Consider the following 19,244-nt stretch of genomic DNA (forward strand, 5'->3'; position numbering starts at 1 on the left):
CTACACAAATACGGGCGGCCATCGTCCCTTGGTGTAACTTTTGTAGTGGTGTGCCGAAATCACAGCCTTTTCAAGATGATGTACCCACCACGACAAGCCGCACGGAAGGACCCGTGGAAGACCACGTAAGTTGCTAATGCTAATATTGACATAGTTCATATTCCCACATAGTATACACGGCATGCACGTTTCTCTAGCAGTGAAAATGGCCCTATGAAGCTGCCAGTTTGGAGGGGGTGTTCTAGGATTTACGGAAGCCCTCTTCAGCCTAGCCGGTTTATGAGCCATTCACGCCAGCAGAAGCTCTTGCAAATGAAGAGAGAGGAAGAAATGAATCACCATTCGGTGAAAGTACAGAATATGACAGCAAAGGTAAGTTGCGTTATCCAGCTATTTCCTGCAAACGTAACGGGCAGCATCAGTTAACCTCTAATTATTTAAGTAGCCAGAACAAGCCATTAGAGGGTATGCACAAAAAGCGGAATTGCACCACGCTGCAAAGCCTACATTCGTTATTGGGAAAAACTAACTTGCTGATAGTACTCTCCAGAATGTGCTGCGCGCATAGTGGTTGGTGCTTCCCAGCCAGGCACGAACTCATAGACTAGAGCGCATTCCTCAATAGGTGTCAGCAACAAGTAGTAGTCCTACGAAGTAGTGAATGGGCACCGGTACTCTGCTTGAAAACGCAGCGTGCGGAGGGGAAGCCTGATCCACCCCTTGAAGCTGTTGAGGCCTCATCACCAGGTGAAAATACGGTTTCCCCGACGCCGCCACCAGAACAAGCAACTGATCCAGACGTGAGCAACCAGCATCAGCGAAACAGGCCACAGCTTCGGCCGTAAACGCGCGGCGAGTGTTGTTTCATCAAGCATCGACAGCATGCCGAAAAAAAGAATCTTCGGACAGCGGCAAGCCCTGGCCATCCATGAGTTTATAGTAACCACACGTTCAAGCCTTTAAAGAGACCAATCGAGTGCGCACATATTACTTTGCAAATTATGCCCAATGGCCAGGCTGGAAAAGCTAAAACTGAATCTCCTCCAATCACAGAAACGTTAGGCGGCACGGACGATGGGGCTTTATTGCACCATCGGAAGACTACAAAGGAGCTTACCGAAGAATTCAAAGACTTGAATGTAGGGAGCACGTTCTTCAGACAACACTGAAAAATGTCGTAGTATGATTCACTGGCGCTTCACAACAGCAAGGAGCTTGGATACTTGCGTGTGCTACTATCCTGCGTAATGTTATTTACTTTTGACACGACCGTCGCCTAAAACTAGATTATCCAGAACCCTTGCTTTGTGTTATTCATAGTGGGCAGACGTTGATGAGTATAATTCTTATAAGGGAAAGCTGGAGGAGCAGGCACTCTCTCAAGAACGTGTGAGAAGGCAGAATTGGTTGCGAGGAGAACTGGAGGCTCAGCTTAAGGAGCAACGGTGAAAATCAAACAAACGTTAGGCTACTATTTGTTCCCTGGACATAACCTAGGCATGGGCTCAATTGCTGAAATCGGCGGAATTCGGTGCAACTCGATTTTTTGTCCTAGTGATCCCTCAAAGCAGATTCAGCTGAAGCACAGAATATGTAGTAGCGCTAAGTAGACACTGCTTCCCTTTTGAAGGCACCAAAAAGAAGTCCAAAAGCGAGAAGAGATTGAATGCGCAAGGGAGTTACGAAAGGAGCTGGACTTGTGGAAGTGAGTACCCAACTGAACAGGATTTACAACAGGCCACGAAGCTATTCCGAAGAGCAACCAGAAGCTGCATCTGTTCATGTCGTACTTTGCTCGCAGGGCTCAAGAGCAGGAAAAGCAGAAGAATGCACTTGAAAAAATGCTACATCAAAAGGAAGTTCTTGATGCGCAAATGCAAGAACGCCAAAAGCTTGAAGAAGTGAGTGGCAGTGGCTTGCTTCTTCATGCATTTTCGCATTACCCACTCAAGGACACTAAGGCGAGGCATGGATGACTCCACTAGAGGCAGAAAAGCTACACAAACTCAATTAGGCACATAACCTCTGAAGCATCGTTTATGACTTATCTGAAACCGATGACGCACAGGAATACAAAGCGGAGCAACTACGAGAGAGCCAAGAAATCCTCGAGCAGGTCTCAAGGCACATGGAGCTAGAGAAGCGAACGGCTATAAAAGCAAAGCAGCAAAAAGCCCGCGCGATGCAGGAAATTTTGGAGGTTAGCATTTTCTCATGTTCAGAGCTGACAATGCCGAGCTGCCTTCTGGTCTTTACCGCTATAAATGCGTTGCATGACCCACGGCTTGCAGACAGCATCGCCTTACTGGTTATGTCGAAGACAAGAACTAGCTTCCAACAGGCGAAAAATAGTCCTACGAGCCAATTTAAGTGGTTTAATAGAGGCGTTCTCAGGTGACTGCTGCGGAACGGCGATTGGCTGAAGCACGTGCAAAGCAGGAACAAGAAGAAGATATGCGTCTGTTGAAGTTAAGCGTCCAGTTGGAGAAAGAGGCAGCAGAAAGGGCTAGGCAAGAACGCCAAATGCTTCTGGATCTGCATCAGAGTCGTGCCGACAAAATCGCCATGCTAGCAACCATAGACAAGGCAAGGAAATCTTACTTGTTAGGCTCGAGTATTAGTTTAGAAAAGTTCAGACGTCAATGTCACATTACCGCCCGTACTGAACTTGCACTACAGACTTTCCACACAGCATATGCTTCTCTATGACCAACGCCAATCATTTCGGATTACCAAGATATTTACAGCTCGTTAGCTTGGAAGCTCAGTTGCGAATGAGCTGTACTGAAACACCTTAACAGAAGGAATTAGCGACTTTAAACGCGCTTAAGCGAGACGCGGAGGACCAGGCTCGTCGTGACATTCTGGAGAGGGAGGCAGCAGAACGAAAGAAGGCGGTGACTCATGCCACTGACCACATTTTCCCAAAGGGCGAAAGCCCTCCAGAAATATGCCTGGGGAGATTGCGCTGTGCAAGTTCTTCTTAAAAGCAGCGTTTGATGTTGTTACAGCTTTTCCTGCGACTGTGCATCCACTTGACGTGAACATAGGAACAAATGAAGGTTCATGAATACTTGAAGATTCAGCAGCAAGAAAAAGCACGCCAGAGAGAAGCCGAAAGACAGGAACGCTACGAGTTGCAGAGATTGCAGGAGATTGATGCACAGGTGTGTAGGCACGAACCATGTTCAGGCTGCGGATTTTCCGTTCTGGCACTCCCTGTTCACCACTTTTTCACGAGCTGCCGAATGTGCTGCTACTCTGAGCTATTTGGCGGCCACAGGAATATAAGAAAAAGCAAGAAATGGAACAGCGTAGCAGGCGCGAGCTATGCAAGCGCCAGCAAGAACTTCTCGTTAAGCAGATGGAAGAGCGCAAACTTAACAAGGATATTTTAGTGGGTTGCGCACCTTTGTAGACGGTATTGAGCAAGACGACCTGACAGTCTGCGTAAACCTTTCTTACTTCACGTTGATGCAAAGAAATGCACCCCTTTGCACACGCTGAAGCTTTGCAACATTGCTCTGAATCCCTTCACTAGATATATCTCTTGCAGGTTAGTCAGACAGAGATGAAGCTGAATCGCCAACTTCTTGAAGAAGTCAACGACTATCTACTTCACAAACCACGCCCTTCGCAGGAGGTTCAGTCAATCACATCACTTTACTGAACGGACACCGCTCCTGTTGCTGCAAAACTAACCAGGCGTGATAAGGCCGCAAAGTAGCCACGATGCCACCTTCGTCGATGGCTGAAGCTTTTACAGGGGCAACCGTTTCTATTCGGGCAGATGATTTCACAGAGAATAGGCATTTTGACATTGCTGACAATTGATGTGACGGTAATTCTAACCTAAGTGCGTGCATCTTATTATGATGAGTTGAGCACTAAGCAATCATTCTCTAGCTGAAGACGCGTTCCATAAAGCTGCACCTAGCTCAGAAAAACGCAGCTATATTATGCACTGAACTCGGGAACGACGCCCCGCGTTGGTGTCAGAGCATGCAACTATGGGGCCACGGGCTTTGCCAAAATTTTCTCCGCAGAACTGAAAGGAGAGTAAAGTCCTGTCACAGCTTAACAATTTTAGCAGCTCTAGTGTGTTGACAGACCAAACCTGTCCAAATGTGAACAAAAGCCACAACGGCTGCGGGGTTCTGTCAAGCTGATGAAGTAATCTAAAAGCACTTGTCATGTGACAACTGGGGTAACAATGCTACTAGAGCATTGCCTAGAGTGTTACTGATTATAGAGTGCAAATGAGAAGCAAAAGGGATCCCAACAAATGCACGCGCTGGCCTGGACAGCTGGATCAATGTCAAGCATCACTCGAGCATCCGCAGAAGGTGCAGCCCTCAGTTATTATTTACCTTCTTAGTAGGTGAGCCAAAACGCGTTTTCATCATGTTGATGCGAGACATCTTGTAGTGCTGATGGGTGTTACCAAACGCGCCTACAATGTCCTCAACTTTTGGCGGCGGAGGTATGTGAGAGAAGTCAAGCGGCTTTATAATTCGGCTGCCCATGTATACTTTTGATTCTTCATCGCGCTCATGGATGCTCGGAAGAGCACCGGGGGAAGATGGAGCTGGCTGGCTTGTTGGAGGGTACAGGAATACTGTGGGGCCTTTTTCGTGATTGTGAGAGGGTACGTACTCCCAAACGCCTGGCATCGTTGCGGATTCCACAGGCAACGGCTGCTTTTCCTGGGTCTCGCTCTTTTGGCTCACGCCTGCAGTGGTGTGAGCCTGTGGCTTGGCAGCTGAAATCTGATCCTGCGGGACTTTTACTACTGTTGAAGTTTCAATGGCTGGCCTTTGAGGGGGCTCTATTCCCTTTACTGCATATCGCGCTTCCTCTATTGCGCGTTCAGCTCTTGCTTCTTGAATTACCATATTCTGAATCACTTTATTGGCTGTCTCCACTACATCCACAAGCTTGCTTTCGTCTTTCAGTGCACCTGCTTCAGTCGCTGCCAGCAGAACACCATCCCTGACATCCTTCTCAAATTTCTGTCGTTCTTCATGGAGGTAATTGTACTTCGCAGCCTCTATATCTTCCAATTTTTCTTCTGACAGCACGGGAGGAGAGCTAGCTGACCCCAAAACAATCAGGCTGCTCTGGTTGTCAGCTTTTAGTGAGCGCCTGCGCTCTGCTGAGTCAATGTAGAAAAATGACTTAAATAAAGGCAGTGGAGCATGATTTCCTTTTTCATCATGCACCAGTTGGGACACGTTGACAAACTCGCCAGGTGCCGTGCCTGAAAGTCCGGGGATTCGATAAATCATAGTTCGCTCTATGTTCTCAATACCATCTTCGGGTTGGCTGGCAATCTCCTCACACACAGATTCGTCCTCTTCGAAATCTAAATCTTGTTGGGCGCACCGAGCATCCAATATTGCCTTTTCACGTGCAGCTTGCGCTCGCCGTTGACGCACCTGCTTGCTCTTCTCCGGAATGGCCCTAAGTGGGTCATCTAACATGATAAGCGGCAAATACTTTGATGGCATGACTCCTTGGGGAGGCATGTATGCCATTTCGGCAGCCATGCTCCCTGGGAAAAGTCGGCGCCCCTGTACTGCGGCTTCTTGCATTTCTTTAGCGTATTGATGAGCCCGCTGGACAGCCATTGCAGCATCATTGATGACGCAATCATCCACGCCAGCCAACATGAACTTCGCGAGAACTCCCTCAGAATGAGAAGCAGTCACATCTTTTATTTTTGCTCGAGCAGCAACTTGAGCTTTGATAAGCTCGACATGCTCTCGCATTCTCCTGTTCCTCTCCTGTAACGCCCTGAGGCGCTCCTCCTCCGCCTGCCGACTCCGCTCTTTCTCTTGAGCTGCTTTCTCGAGTGCCTTCTTTCGTTCCGATTCTCTCTTCTCGAGCTGCTCTGCAGCCTGGATGATAGTGTACTGCGCAGTGTGTGCATACCGGTGCAAGACAGACAGCTGAGGAAGATCGCCCTTTTCGTGGCAGCGCTGTAAGTATGCATAGGCTTCAGAAAAGGACAAGAACGCCTCATCCCAAGAGCCAAGGCAGTCCTTTACAATCTCCAGTCTCCCGATTTTCACCCAGTGCTCGAATGTAGCCCACCGCCCGTTGAACAGCAAAACGCGCATCAGCGAAGCCACTAGAGGCGCGCAATCCACGTGAAGCGCCTCCCTTGTGGTTGTTTCCACGAATTTAATGAACACTTCTGCATGTTTGAGTGATCTGTCAAAAATAGAGTCCCTCACCATACCTCCTACCCACTGTCCAAGATACAGTTGGGCCAGCAGCAAGTTGCAGGCTGCATACAGCCAGTGCTGCGTACCCAAAACAACTTCGATGCTTTTGATCAAAGAAGCGACGTCTACTGTCCACTGCGGGGTTGTAGGGAAATTGAACTTGCTCTGCAACTTCACGTAGAGCCTCTCAAAGTAATCTTCCATGCCTATCGGCATATCGTCATCAGTGAAGCGGCCACTGCATGAACTGCATATCCAAATGCCGTTGCCGTTTCTTTGACAGTACATTGGAGGAGGAGGCGGCTCGATTGGTGCTACATATTCAGCAGTTGCAGTAGAGCTACACTCAGCATTGCTGAGAGACCGCGCTGATTGGTCTTCACTTTGTGACTCTGCCTGTCCCAACTCTGTGCTTTTGCTGGCACATGAATTCATGGCATATACAGACAGCATCAATGAAGTAGAGGTATGTGCCGACAGCTTGCCTGAACCGAACAACTTCTGTTTTGTTTCACAGTCAGACATTTCCTCGGGCGACCGGTCGCTGTTTGAGGCGCTGTCTGTGAAATCATTGGACCCTCGAGTGCCTTCGTCGCTTGCCAAAAAGCCCTCGCCGAAGTCACTCCTTTCTTCATCTCTGCATTCGGAAGGCGAAGATCCCACATCAAGTAAAGCAGCATCGTCTTCTCCTGCTGGCTCAGATGCTGCAGAGCGTCCCATTTCATCGTCACTGGACTGCATGATGGGCTTGCTTTCGTCGTCAGAGGACTGTATGATGGGCTTGCTTTCGTCGTCAGAGGCCTGGGCAGAAGTGTCCTCTCCGTCAGTTGTGCCTGGCTCCACAGGAGAAAATTTCCTGTCGCCTTGGGGCTCCTTTTCCTCACATGAATCCTCTCGTTTTTTTGTGTCTTCAGCAGCAACGTCACTTGGCGGAGGTGCAGTAGGGACGTCTGCCCCAGAGTCAACAATTTTCAGCTTTGTAGGACGGCATGATGGGCACAGTATTCGCCTTTCTTTTTCCTTCATAGAACCACAACGGGTGCAATTGCACGTGAAGCATTTAGTATGCAGAAGCCGCTTGTTGCGGAATGCAGCCGAGGTGTATAGCTGATCAATGTATGACATTGTTAATTTCTCTCCACGAGATATGTCGCGAGTCGCAAAGTAAACCAAGAGCCCTTCAAGGTTGCGGTAGGTGACATTTGGCTCGCATGAGTGATTCACCTTTGCAGCCTTGGGGTACAAACCCCATCGGCCTTCTGAGGGCATTCCGTGGGCATTTCTCTTCATCTTTGCGAGAAATGACTTGAAAGGCTTCGCCAAATCAATGCGCTTATTTGCCCTGGCCAAGAGAATGCACCACAGAGATTCGTCTTTAGAAAGATCAGAATCGAATCCTTGAAGAGTTTCCAATACAGCCTTTTGCTCGTCGTTAAGGCTTGTAAAGGTCGTCCACATCGAATCCGACTCAATTTCGCATGTCAGCAGCGGCATCTCGACAAAAACCACCTGGCCTTTTTTCAGCTCCACTGTAGAAAAGAGGCCTTTGCCCCCCACATCTGGATCGTCGCGAGTTTCGACGACCTCTTCGGCAAATGCGGCGAGTTCTTTACGTGATTCTTTGCATAGTTCCAATATTTTTGGAAGAAAAAGCGTGGAGTTTTCGTTTTTCGCAAGACTTTTTGGTGGTTCTGCCTCCAAGTCTTGCGTGGTTGTGCTCGAGGGCTCTTCCTGGAAAAACATATCTTTGCAGAGTTTGTCGAAGCATGCGTCTGCAAGAGGGATGTCTGCTGAGTGTTCATCGCCCTTGTCAGCCTGTTCCTTAGACCATACATACTTGCCCATAGTGTAAATAACTGGCTTGTTTATAGCATCGTATACTTCTTTGTCTTCTTTTGTGTGAATATGCTTGATGTCTACAGTTCCAGGTGCTCTCTTTGGAATGCTTGCGAGAAACTTTGCTGCTGCTGTTCTTCCTACCTCACTAGAGCTTTCCTTATGAGCTCCAGAAACGCCTCTGCTGGGGTCTACCACAGGCTCGAGGTATATTGGTGAAGGCCTGCGGCGAGTTGCTTCCGTTCTGGTTGGGCAGACAATACTCTCAACACCCGAATAATTGCTGGTTTCACGGCTCACAGTATTAACGTTGCTTCCTATAGGCCGTACATGTTTGCTTCCCACCACCTCAACATAATCAGGTGGTACTTCAGATGTCTCTGCCGGCCTTTTCAGTAGCTTGCAGGGTTCTCCACTGAGGGACCCTACCTTTTGCTTTACGGGCCCAACGAATGCCTTCGTTACTTCACGCACTGGAATGACTTGAGTAAACGTGGGGCTTTGCTTCCTGGCGAGGTAAGCTGCTGCTTGTGGACCGAGCTTGTGAGGGCGAGGTGTAACAGACCTTACGGGGATTGGCGTAGGGGGGCTGAAGGATTCTTCCTCTTGTGGGGGATCCTGCGGAGGGGGCTCGACCCCAAGGAGCTGAGCTAATGTGTACTCGGAGGCATGCCTGGCTGGTATGTTAAACTGCTGTAGATTTTCGACGAGCTGCTCATATGGAATGTTCCCTGTACCGTCGGCTGGGTTTGTCCATCGCTTGATGTGATCGGGTGCGACTGCTGCGAAGTGGCTCAGCCAGTTTTGCCCCATATTTTCACTGAACTCTGAAGTTTTACCATTTCCTTCTGCAGGTGGTGCCTCCTTGTTGCCGGAGGTGTGGTCGGTTGCGCCTAGAACCCTGGCGACCAGCGAGCGAAGCCCAGACAAGGGCTCAGAACCAGAAGAGTCCATGTTGAGACCTTTGTCCCCCTAACAACAAGAACTTCTACCAGTGTCGTGTTTTGCAAAGTCGGAAGCGTGAGGAATTTTGGAGATCCTATGGAGCGCTAGTCTCCGCCGGTGAACATCGGCAGCGCCGTCAGCAGTGTAGCGACTCAAGATAAACGGTGATGCGGCGCTAAAGGCCATAACTTAGGAATAATAAAGAAGAGTGTGTATTCAGCGGATATTCAAAAAAAAGGGAGAAAGAGGGGAAAACATGGGCCGTCCTTCGGCTACGGCAGCGAGCCTCCCTGCTAACTGGCGGACCAGCAGCTGACCAGGCACCTCAACGTTTCTAACGCAAAATATTCGGCGCTTTTCTGGGTATGAAAAGGAAACTATTAATGCCTCCAACTTGTTCTACCTGCTCTCTCTAGTTGTGGGGGGCAAAGCGGCTTTCTTGAAAGTGGCGGAAGCACTGCTGCCGCCTTACTGTCGGAGGCGCTAGCACCTTCGAGAACCTGGTGCAGTGCCGCCTGGGTCCCCTTTCGTTACTACCCGCCCCACTAGAAATGACTCTTCAACTTGAAAGCAGTGGGCTTCATTTGTAGTTTGGTATTGGTCTTCTTTTAGTGATTTATGCGGCGTTGTAACTTGGTCTCAATGACTAGCCCACAGACTTCACCGGCGGTTGCGCGATCGAACCATCCACGCAGTTTCCCAACAGAAAAGGCATACCACAGCAGAACTAAGCCAGTAATGTAGGGCGGCACCCTTCGTGTCTCGATATAGCCCTCGGGTTTCCTGGGCAGAACCACGTGAAGCTGACGCCACTGTGAAGACGAGGAATTCTCTACGCTCGTCATGTAAAAAAAAGTTAAGACCCTCGCAAGTGCCTACACTCTTCAGGCAGCAAAGTCGATGGCTCTTTTATCTGCGCTTACTATGAAAGGCATACTTTGTTCATTCCATGCAAATGGGGTTCGTCACCCAGAGACCCCGCACCCTGATAACTACAGCACAAAACTTATTCCCTTAGAAACGAATCACTACAGAAACTGCCGTACCAAACTCCATGGAAGTTATTAATTGCCACGGCACCACCGATAGTATCTGGCAATCTGTTGAAGATAGCCTTTCCCCTCCACCGTAAATTCACCGTGGCCAGTGCGGCGGAGCAGCGTTTGATACGCTGTGGTTCAATGCCATAAGCCATAAGCAAAACTATCTTAAGGGGAGCATGACAAACGTGAGTGGCTGTTAGCAACAAGTTGTTTAGATATTGCGCAGCAAAAACATACGGAAGGGCCCTACTTAATCAAACTGACGCGCTTTCAAAAACCTGTGCTGGCTTCGTCAAAAAATCTTAGAAAAAAAGGCTCACACTTGAGTGCAAAAGTTTTCCTCATATAGCTCGTAAGGGAAGTTTAAAGGAGCCCGTTAGGTAACACTTCTAGGCTTCATTGCTTCCAGAGAAAATAAGCACCCCAGCACCATCACATAACGACACGCGGAAAACGAAGTAACGAACGAAGCGACGAATGGCGACCTCACGCTCGTGAACGAAGCAGCTTAGGTAGGATACCGCTCTAGCTGCATGCCAGCACTAAGATAGCCAATGACGGTAGGAGAGCGCTCTGAGTGCATGCGAGAAGATTTGCAGCGTCGATACGAGCGCTCTCATTGCATATGAGCAGCATGATCGCCAGCGCCCACACAAGTACTCCAAAGTGTCCTGCACTCTGAATCAGACAACAGCTGCCCAGTTGTGGCGCTACACTGTACACGCAACGTATAAACTGAAGAGAATTGCCACTGCGCCTTGGCGACCCAGTCGTTATGGTCCCTGCCGATGTGGTTTCCTGTCTCCTCAAACTTACTGTACAAGACAATTCACCACGCCCCACTAAGATGCACCTCTATTTCATGGAGCCGTGCTGCTGCAGTCCGTGCATCTGCATTCCAAAATAGACGTGTGAGACGTGTGACCCTCCTGCTTTCACTCAGTCGTGTCTGTGCTACTGTCCACAGCTGTAAGAAAATTGCCTCACGAACGAAACAGGGAAGCAGCGTGCGTCAAACAGCGTCTCTGCAAATAGAGCACGTGAACACCCGATGCGCAGTTAATGCCGTTTGTTGTCTACCTTAGTTGCTACCCCACGACCGTCACAGCAAGAACCTTGAAGCACAGCTTGTGCACCACTACTCCCAGCGAACAACGGAAGTCAATCGGTAATCGCCCTCAGTATGTTCCAGCACCCCACAGCTACGTATTGTTGCCTTGAGGATATTTGTGCTAATCTTGAGGAACAAAAGGGAAGTTCCCTTGAATGATCACAACCGGAACTACGGAGCTGCGGTGCTTGCAGGCTTTCCAGTTTTCTGGCTCTTTTATATATATATTATATATAGCCGCATATTCCCAAAGCTTCAGATCACTGATTTCGTGGTTCGCTACACGTTGAAGCCGGCAGAAAGTATCACGGTATTCAGTCCCGCATCAGTTAGTTGGAAAAGTACCGTTATGCGTGGAGGACGTCACCTGCTGTAGTTGTGAGCGAGGACACTACCAACACAGACAGGGTATCGTGCTAAACTGTAGTTTGCTTTGCTGTCGTGCTGGGCAAGCCCATCCAAATGCACTTGGTTCCAATATAAACACCTAGCTGTCATGCCAACAATGCAAAGGACGATCTACTGGCAAAAGTTCACATCTGCATGCACACTCGTTGCGCCGGAACACAAAGATTCGCCAGCCCCTGATAGAAACATAGACGCTTAGCTGATTGCGTTAAGCATTAAAATGCATAGTACGGATACTCCAACCGCTCGACTTTTGCAGAACTGTAGCCGCAAAATCTCTACCATGGCTTTGTCGTGTGCCGACTCATGGTTCAGTGCTACAAATGACCCAACGGCTGAATCCTGGGGCTCAAGTCAGGCTTTAATGGCTCGCGATGAAAGCGCCGTGAAGTACTGCAAGATGCTGTGTGCCTTTGTGGCGACATTGTAGTCAGGAAAGTACCGCATGCGAGCCAGCTTGATGTCTCCCTGCAGATAAACGTAAATGCCTCGAACAAGAATAGTCTTACGAGTTCCATAACCAAGGGACTTGCGGAAGCGAGACTCCACTGAACACAGACTAACTTGAGCTCGCCATGTAGCGTGAAAAAGGCTGCCTCTCACCTGAACCGCTTGGAACAGCCGGGCGTAGGGGTTCTCGGGAAGGTCCAGCGACTTCCCTTCTTGGACGCCGACCTCCAGAATATTCTCCAAGCCTCTAAGAATAGCTTTGCAGAGCTTTAAGCTGCCACTGTTCGAAGGGTCACTTTGTGAAACGAGTTCCAACATGTCAGCGATCAAGTGAAGGCAAGGGTTGGATCCAGTCAAAGATAAAACACATGGTTCATCGAGCTCCTGGGCGAAATAGACATGCGAAGACCCCCTGCCACGCTCCATGAAAGACGGTACTCGCGTAGTGCAGCAGACAATAACCCCCACTTGTTGCGGGCTCGCTCTCGACAAGCATGCACACACTGCATACGCGGCCTCAATGCGGGTATTGTAGTCGGGATCCACTTGAAAGATCTCTAGCAGCAGCGGAAAGGCTTGTGTGTCGATGATCGCCTACAGATGGTCATGGCACAGCTTAAAGAGATGAATATAATGCGACAATGACGTGCAAACCTTGAAGTGTCGCAAAACTAGGCAGACAGTGAACTTCGTTGCAGTGGTGTTGTAGTGGTGTTTATGCCCAGTGAATGTAAAAGAGCGTACCTGGACCTGAGCCGGGGTCTCGCAACCCAAGTTGCCGATGGTGTTGCATGCCCTGGCCCTAGCCATGGGGCTGGCGACTGCCGGATCTGTCAGCACTTTGACCATAGTGCTAACTGTCCCCATGCCGATAACTTGGTCGATCTGCTGAGTCGTTCCGATGAACGCAATACGCGCAGCAATTGACAGTGCGTCGAACACGACAGTCTCATCAGAATGACACAGCAGCTTCATAATATGCGGCATCGCCATAGCCTCTAAAACAGCTGACACCCCTTCCGGGCTATCGCAAAGCGTCACACATGCATTACAGGCCAAAGAGAGACTTGTGGGATCTGTGGACTCCGACATAACGCGAACAAGGAACTGGAGCACCGCTACCTTCATGTCTGCGCTGCACGAACGGGGATGCACAAGAGCCTCTACGCATCTAACAGCTTCGACACCGGGGTGTAAATTGGCACAGCGGAGAACCGCGGGTAACAGGAGGGGCCGGCGCACGAGAGACAAGTCCTTTTCGTGTTTAAAGTCCAACGCGAGCTTCGTCAAGAAAGAAAAAATGGCGACACGCAGCTCCATACCACCCGGAGAGTCGAGAGTTAATTTCTTGAGAATATCAACAACAGCATCCAGGAGGCTGGACGATATCACCCGCAAAGTCTGGGCAAAAGTGCCACGGCAAAGACGCTGAAGTAAAAGGATGGACTCGAGCTGCAGGTGGGGATGCGGCATGCGCAACGAATCAACGACATGTGGCACTAAGCACATATCTATAAACTCATCAATGCAGATATCCAGCAACGGCCCGCTCCGCACGTCTGTCCCGCTGGGGAGCGCACCTATGGGGGTGGCACCCGCCGGGTTCACGACTGCGCCATCTTGCCTGCTGCTGAGGGACCTGCGGTACGCTTGCGTTGCTTCGAGACGCAACGCAATGTCTGCGGATTTCAAGTTTGCCATCACGCGAAGGCCGTTGTCATACGTTAACGAAGAGTTGCCCAGCTGGTTGACGAGACTGTCCAGCGCGTTTTCAAGGGACGCGGTTGCCGCACAGGCCTCATTAAAGGCACTCATTGCGGATGCTGGGGATGCGACCTGCGTCGGCGCCTCCTTACCCTTCTCCGGTCCCGTCTGCATCTCCTCCTGCATGTCCTGCTGCGACTCGGACCGAGGGGAGGCCTGTGGAGGGGCTTGCTGCATGCCCTGGAAGCCTGCAATGGGAGCCGCTACAGCCCCTGCAACGACTTCCGGTTCAAAAACGGGTGGGGACTGAATGAACATACTTGAAGATGACGCGGGTGCCCCCTGAGGGTCATTCCCAGGGGACGAAGCCGGGGGGCTGAACCCCATTATTCACCAAACAAGGCGAATGACCGGTTCAACGGGCAAGGGGGCAAGGGCGACATGCAGGCCCCTAATCTGTAGTTCGTACTACAGCCTGCAGCCACAAGCCTAAGAGGCTCAAGAGGACGGAAGCAACTGGTCGCTGCCTTCTGGAAGGCCGCTGTAAGACACAGACACGGGCCGTCAAAGGCCTTCAGGCTATGCGTTTAAGTCAAATCGCTTAGGAAAAAGAGCTTGAGTATGCGCCGGATCAGAAAGTGAAAAACGTGGCCTCTCCTTCATGGAAACAGGACAGGCCTATTATCTGGCAAGGCGGAAGAGAGATAGTCATGAGACTCTAGCAAGTTTAGACACTCGCCAGGCCCTGGGATCAGGAGCCACCTATAACCCAACGCGTGCAACGGCAAGTAAAGCAGCTGAGCGATCAAGACAAAGCTCCCATTTGCGCTTCACGAACAGCCCCTGGTGTGTTTCACCTCACTGAGGAGAGAAACCTCTGCAGCGGCAGAACACGCCTGCGCTGCTTATTTCGCAGCACGAAGGAGGATCTCACAGCAAGAAACAACCAACGTCGTCGTTCTTCTCCACGGAATCAGTGCAGTCTGTTTTTGGAACGGGCGAGCGATCGTAAAGTCCGCTATTCGCCGCTTGTTCATTCGCAGCCTTTTCTTCTGGGCCGAGGCCGTGGCAGTGGGGCGATCTAGAGCCCTCTATGAACTCAATTTAGAGTGCCGAGACAGCAATAGAGCTGCGCCTATGCAGGCGAGTGCGCGCTAAGAGGGCTGCACGCCTCGCGTGCATGCTCCGTTCTTGGTCTACTGCCACCCCTGCCGACACTTGACGACCCCACCGAATGCACATGGCCCACCATCCACAATTTAGCGCTAACCATCTGCTCTTGGAGTTAAGCTCTTTGGGTGTCTGGGCGATTTTCAGGCTTTCGTCCTGCGCTGCGAGACTCCACGCTGGCGGCTACAGGCTGCCGTGAAGAAAGTCTCGACTACGGCTCATCAATACAGCTGCACCGTTACACTGTACACAGCTCTTTTGTTTGCTGATCGAAGTCGTTTTACTTTTCAAGGCAATTCACAAGGAAGCGAGAACATAAGCGCATTCCTTGCGTCGGGACTACAGCGCTGCTTCTCTTACAGTACGTAGGTGCTGGGTTTAGCAGGCTTTGCAGCAGCTCTCAGCATGTGTTCAACTGAACAATAATACGGGTAGCATGGTATTAGAGGGCTTTATTTTAGCTGCAAACAGCCTTTTGCGTAGCTGTGGAGGAGATGCCCAGACTGGTGGACGCTTGTTATACTCTGAGGGTCTGCATTTAGGGCCGTTTGTTGCCAGCGCAAAAAGATATTCCTCGTAAGCCTAGCCGCAAGCCGCATGCAGCCTTTTGTTAAACTCTGAAAAAATGGCCACCATTATAGAGGGCTCACACTGGATTTTCTGAGGGTCCATGCGAAGACATGGCCTTCGACTATAAAAGCCTGCGACTTCGCAAAAATCCCATCCCGCGCTGCCATTACAAAATATTAAGGGAATACCTTGCTAACCCGTTAGGATCTATTGTGAGCAGAGGAGGGGAATTCTGGCGCACCGGAACTGGTTCTCTCGGAAGTCCACTGAGATTCAAGACAACCTACCCCGCGCACGTTTGGCAGCGGGTTCTGCAGCTAGGTTAAATATTGCCAAGGTATATCATTTAGGAACCATTTTGAAACTGAATGTGCAGCGGTACTGCACGCATTGCTTTGCAACAAGTTTGCATTAGACAGCTTCTCCTTTTTGCATTTTAATTCAGCGGCTCCTCAGCCGTCGCTTCGCAACCGCTGAACGCTTATTGTTTCTGTTTTATGAAGGGCATACACTTTTAACACAGGCACGAGTAATATCTTGCCTGTTTTCCACAAGGTGAGAATAAAATTATAGAGCCATTTGTTTTCCAGAGTTAGGCACTGATGTACCCTCTGCCGCAGGGCTGTACCAACTTTCACCCGTCCATTTGTTTCTTCTCAATTACAGCCTCCTACCATAGACAGAGCGTTGTATTTCACGCGTCATTGGATCGCATAATCGCGTTTCTGCTGCACTGGTAATTCTTAAGTGGAAATAGTGCTGATTTGGGTTAAGTAGTATATTACATAGTAAGCGACGCCTTCCCAACCCAACAGCCATATTCTGTTTTACACTGCTGTCTAGCGAGGGAGTTTCTGTGACAGTCAATGAGTAGTGGCTGATGCTGCTCGCCAAATGAAGTGCTGCGCACCATATTTAAGCAGGAGGCCGGCCTTGCAAAACCATTAGATTAAATTTTCTTCAAATAAGATGAAACCGTTCCGAAAGGGAAAATCCTGTGGGTGGGCAAACCTGGAACGCTGTGCAGCAGAGCCCTGGGTGTGGAGTTTGCAGTAACATGCTAGTCAGCAGCTAAGGGGGAGTTTAAGCAAGCCAAGAAGCACTTCATAGAGATTTTCCTTGTATTATGGTTCCATTAAGATGCCTTGGCTGTTTGAATTTGGTGTTTACGTTACCTATATATATATTATACATACATATATATATATATACACGTTACCTATATATTGTACTTTCAGTCTGCAATAGTGACCTGAGCTGGCTTTCATGCAGCACAAATAAGAACTGTGTAAGAATTGTCCCACAACTCGCATTCATAGCGCAATACACAAAGAAGCACGAGAAGCACATTGTGACTTTAGGGGAGCAGTAGTCTCGAAACGGACGACTCTTAGAAAGCCGTAGCCGGATATGTGCACGCTGCACGCACCTGGCAGAAGCCCTGTGAACCGTCAAGCAGAACAATTGGACTTTAAGGCTGAGGAACCACCGAAGGTGCATACATCAGGGGGCTACCCAATGCAGATCCGGCGTAGTGGCTTAGCTGCTAACCTGGTAAGCATCTTGAACGCTTGACTGCCGCGACTGAGTGCCTCCGGGGTACGTCAGAACATGAGCGCTTGGTGAGAAAATCTTCGGCTCACAAGCAGCTCCTGAAGCAAGAAGAAAGAATCTCCTGAAGGCCCCTCCTGGGTCTTTTAAGGATATATTTTGTCGGCATGAGAGTCGACGAAAGGCGATGATGCAGGAAGTTAGTAAGGTTCCTAAAAGCCTACGCCATACTACAGTGAATGTTTCTCAAGGTGTTCGTTAGTATGAACAGCCGAAATCTGATCAGCCAGCAGTTCCAAAGCGTGCCTTGTACTGCATGGCAAAGTGAAATCTGATTAATTGAGCGGAAGAAAGGTCACAAAAAATATGTTCTTTGATTTGCTACCCTAATGGAGCAAGCTCTCACCAGAGGACATGGCAATCATGAAGGGAGGATGGAGACGCTAACACTGTGGGTTCAGCCAGAAGCAGCGGGTCCTGTCAGCTAAAGCCAAGGTATTCTATATAGTGTGGGCACGACAGAAACTACTCTGTCTGAAGTCGGTGGGAACTTTTTTAAAGCTTTTGACTGTACTAATGCATCGCCTGGCTTTCTCGGACCACTGGCTGCAGAGCTAATGCAATACAGGGAACATCGATTCAGCAAAGCATGCGTGTTACAAACACCACGACGCTGAGTATTGACCGAGTAGTGGCTGAACTAGCAATGTGAGGCAAACATGAATGTGTGCTCAGGTGACTTCCTGACAAGATCTGCAGGTTTTTGGAAAAGCAACGACTCGTGTAATTCGCACACCGTATGAATAACTTGCAACGCGCGTAAGCGAAACGGAAAAGGGGAACAGCTAGTCTCCCGCAGCAGGGCTCAAGACACCTTCAGAGAACGGCTATGACGTGCTGGTGAGAGAGCTGCTAGTCATGGAGGGAATGCGGCGCTACTCTTTCGCCAACGTGAACAACTCAAAGCTTTGTACGAAAGTAAAGGCGAAAGTCCAAATCAAGCAACTCTTTGCGCAGGTCTGTGCAACTTTGGATCATCTTAGTGCAGGTTTACGGGGATTAGTTCATCTGCGCCAACTTGAGAACTGGGGCCACCACACGGCTGTATGAAGAAAAACACGGAGAGCTGCTGTGTGCAACTCAGGCTCACACCAGAAAATTCTCATGTCCACTTGCCTAGCAGCCCCTTGAGTGGCCAAGCACTCGGAAAATGACAAAAATTCAGCGTTGCCGGGCTCCAACGTGGAACGAATATACTTTGTGCAACGAATGGGTCCAGATATCAGGACCGCAGACGACCCTAGCCATGAAACTCCATTTACTACTGAAAACAACGCTGCAAAGCTATCCTTTCCGATGTACTGCCAGTCGGACTGCCGCCAAAGCTCCTCCAAAACCCCAGCTTCTTCCTATTGCCCGGAGAGCTTCAGAACACTTCAATTGTATATAACATGACACCATTCCAGCTCGAATTTGAAAGCAAGAGATAGGTAGGTAGTTAGCAAACAGGTGGATTGACCCTACGTACTCTCCTGTCTTCCCCACGAGTATTATGGTCCAGAATCACTATGACGGCCCTGGTAGAAGAAAGATAGGCATAATGGCTAGCTGTGAACCGTTATAGCGCCTCGTTGCCACTGGTAGTTTCTTCACTCCCCCTATCCTGAAGATATCCCGGGGGAGATTTGTATTTTTCCAGGCTGGATTTAGAAGCACGCTTTTATTGACTCGCACAGTTGAAGAGAAATGATAATAATATGCTGTCCGCCTGATCTTGAGGCTACATAAAAATAATGCTCGCTGGCGTTTAGAATACCTCAGCTGCCTTTTAAGGTAGTAGTAACCTGGAAATCTTTCCTGGGCTTCAAGACATACCTGGTTGATGCGCAGCGTTTACTTATCCAGTCACGCCAACCTGCAATAAATTGTTTTCACCATCTCTGTGATTCACCAATTGAACCACAAAATCCGCAAGTGCAAGTTTTTCGAAACAGGAACTCACCTGCCCTCGTTGTATTAAACGGCAAAGAGGGTGTGCAGCTCGCCGGAGACAAGGTGTACGCAATTGGCATATGCCCCGAAGTGTTAAGCAGCAAGACTTACTTATACCAATCCTTGGCGTGGTCAAGCTAGATGCTATTGAAGTATGATTCTGCGCTTTCGAAGGCTGCCCAATCTCTCGCGAGCCTGACACCGCTGCATACCAACAAGAGGGCGAACACGCCA

General features: G+C 49.5%; 4 protein-coding genes across 4 annotated transcripts; 2 read left to right on the forward strand and 2 right to left on the reverse strand.

The window, feature by feature from the left end:
* Positions 1 to 75: 75 nt before the first annotated feature.
* ENH_00063930 (hypothetical protein, conserved) lies at positions 76 to 1,976 on the forward strand (the record flags this gene model as incomplete). The annotated part of the gene is made up of 6 exons (XM_013577227.1): positions 76 to 125; positions 246 to 372; positions 693 to 800; positions 1,321 to 1,445; positions 1,631 to 1,705; positions 1,802 to 1,976. 6 exons carry the CDS (start codon positions 76 to 78, stop codon positions 1,974 to 1,976), a joined length of 660 nt encoding a protein of 219 aa, XP_013432681.1.
* A 1,080-nt stretch (positions 1,977 to 3,056) lies between these two features.
* ENH_00063940 (hypothetical protein, conserved) lies at positions 3,057 to 3,670 on the forward strand (the record flags this gene model as incomplete). The annotated part of the gene is made up of 3 exons (XM_013577228.1): positions 3,057 to 3,167; positions 3,284 to 3,397; positions 3,557 to 3,670. The coding sequence occupies 3 exons, from the start codon at positions 3,057 to 3,059 to the stop codon at positions 3,668 to 3,670; spliced, it is 339 nt and encodes a 112-aa protein (XP_013432682.1).
* A 685-nt stretch (positions 3,671 to 4,355) lies between these two features.
* On the reverse strand, positions 4,356 to 9,020 carry ENH_00063950 (hypothetical protein, conserved; the record flags this gene model as incomplete). The annotated part of the gene is made up of 1 exon (XM_013577229.1): positions 4,356 to 9,020. One exon carries the CDS (start codon positions 9,018 to 9,020, stop codon positions 4,356 to 4,358), a length of 4,665 nt encoding a protein of 1,554 aa, XP_013432683.1.
* A 2,907-nt stretch (positions 9,021 to 11,927) lies between these two features.
* Positions 11,928 to 14,114, reverse strand: ENH_00063960 (Importin subunit alpha, related; the record flags this gene model as incomplete). The annotated part of the gene is made up of 3 exons (XM_013577230.1): positions 11,928 to 12,041; positions 12,177 to 12,617; positions 12,768 to 14,114. 3 exons carry the CDS (start codon positions 14,112 to 14,114, stop codon positions 11,928 to 11,930), a joined length of 1,902 nt encoding a protein of 633 aa, XP_013432684.1.
* Between the last annotated feature and the right edge of the window lie 5,130 nt (positions 14,115 to 19,244).

Source organism: Eimeria necatrix, genomic scaffold (genome assembly GCF_000499385.1).
Source record: "Eimeria necatrix Houghton genomic scaffold, Enh_scaff57, whole genome shotgun sequence".
NCBI lineage: Eukaryota > Apicomplexa > Conoidasida > Eucoccidiorida > Eimeriidae > Eimeria > Eimeria necatrix.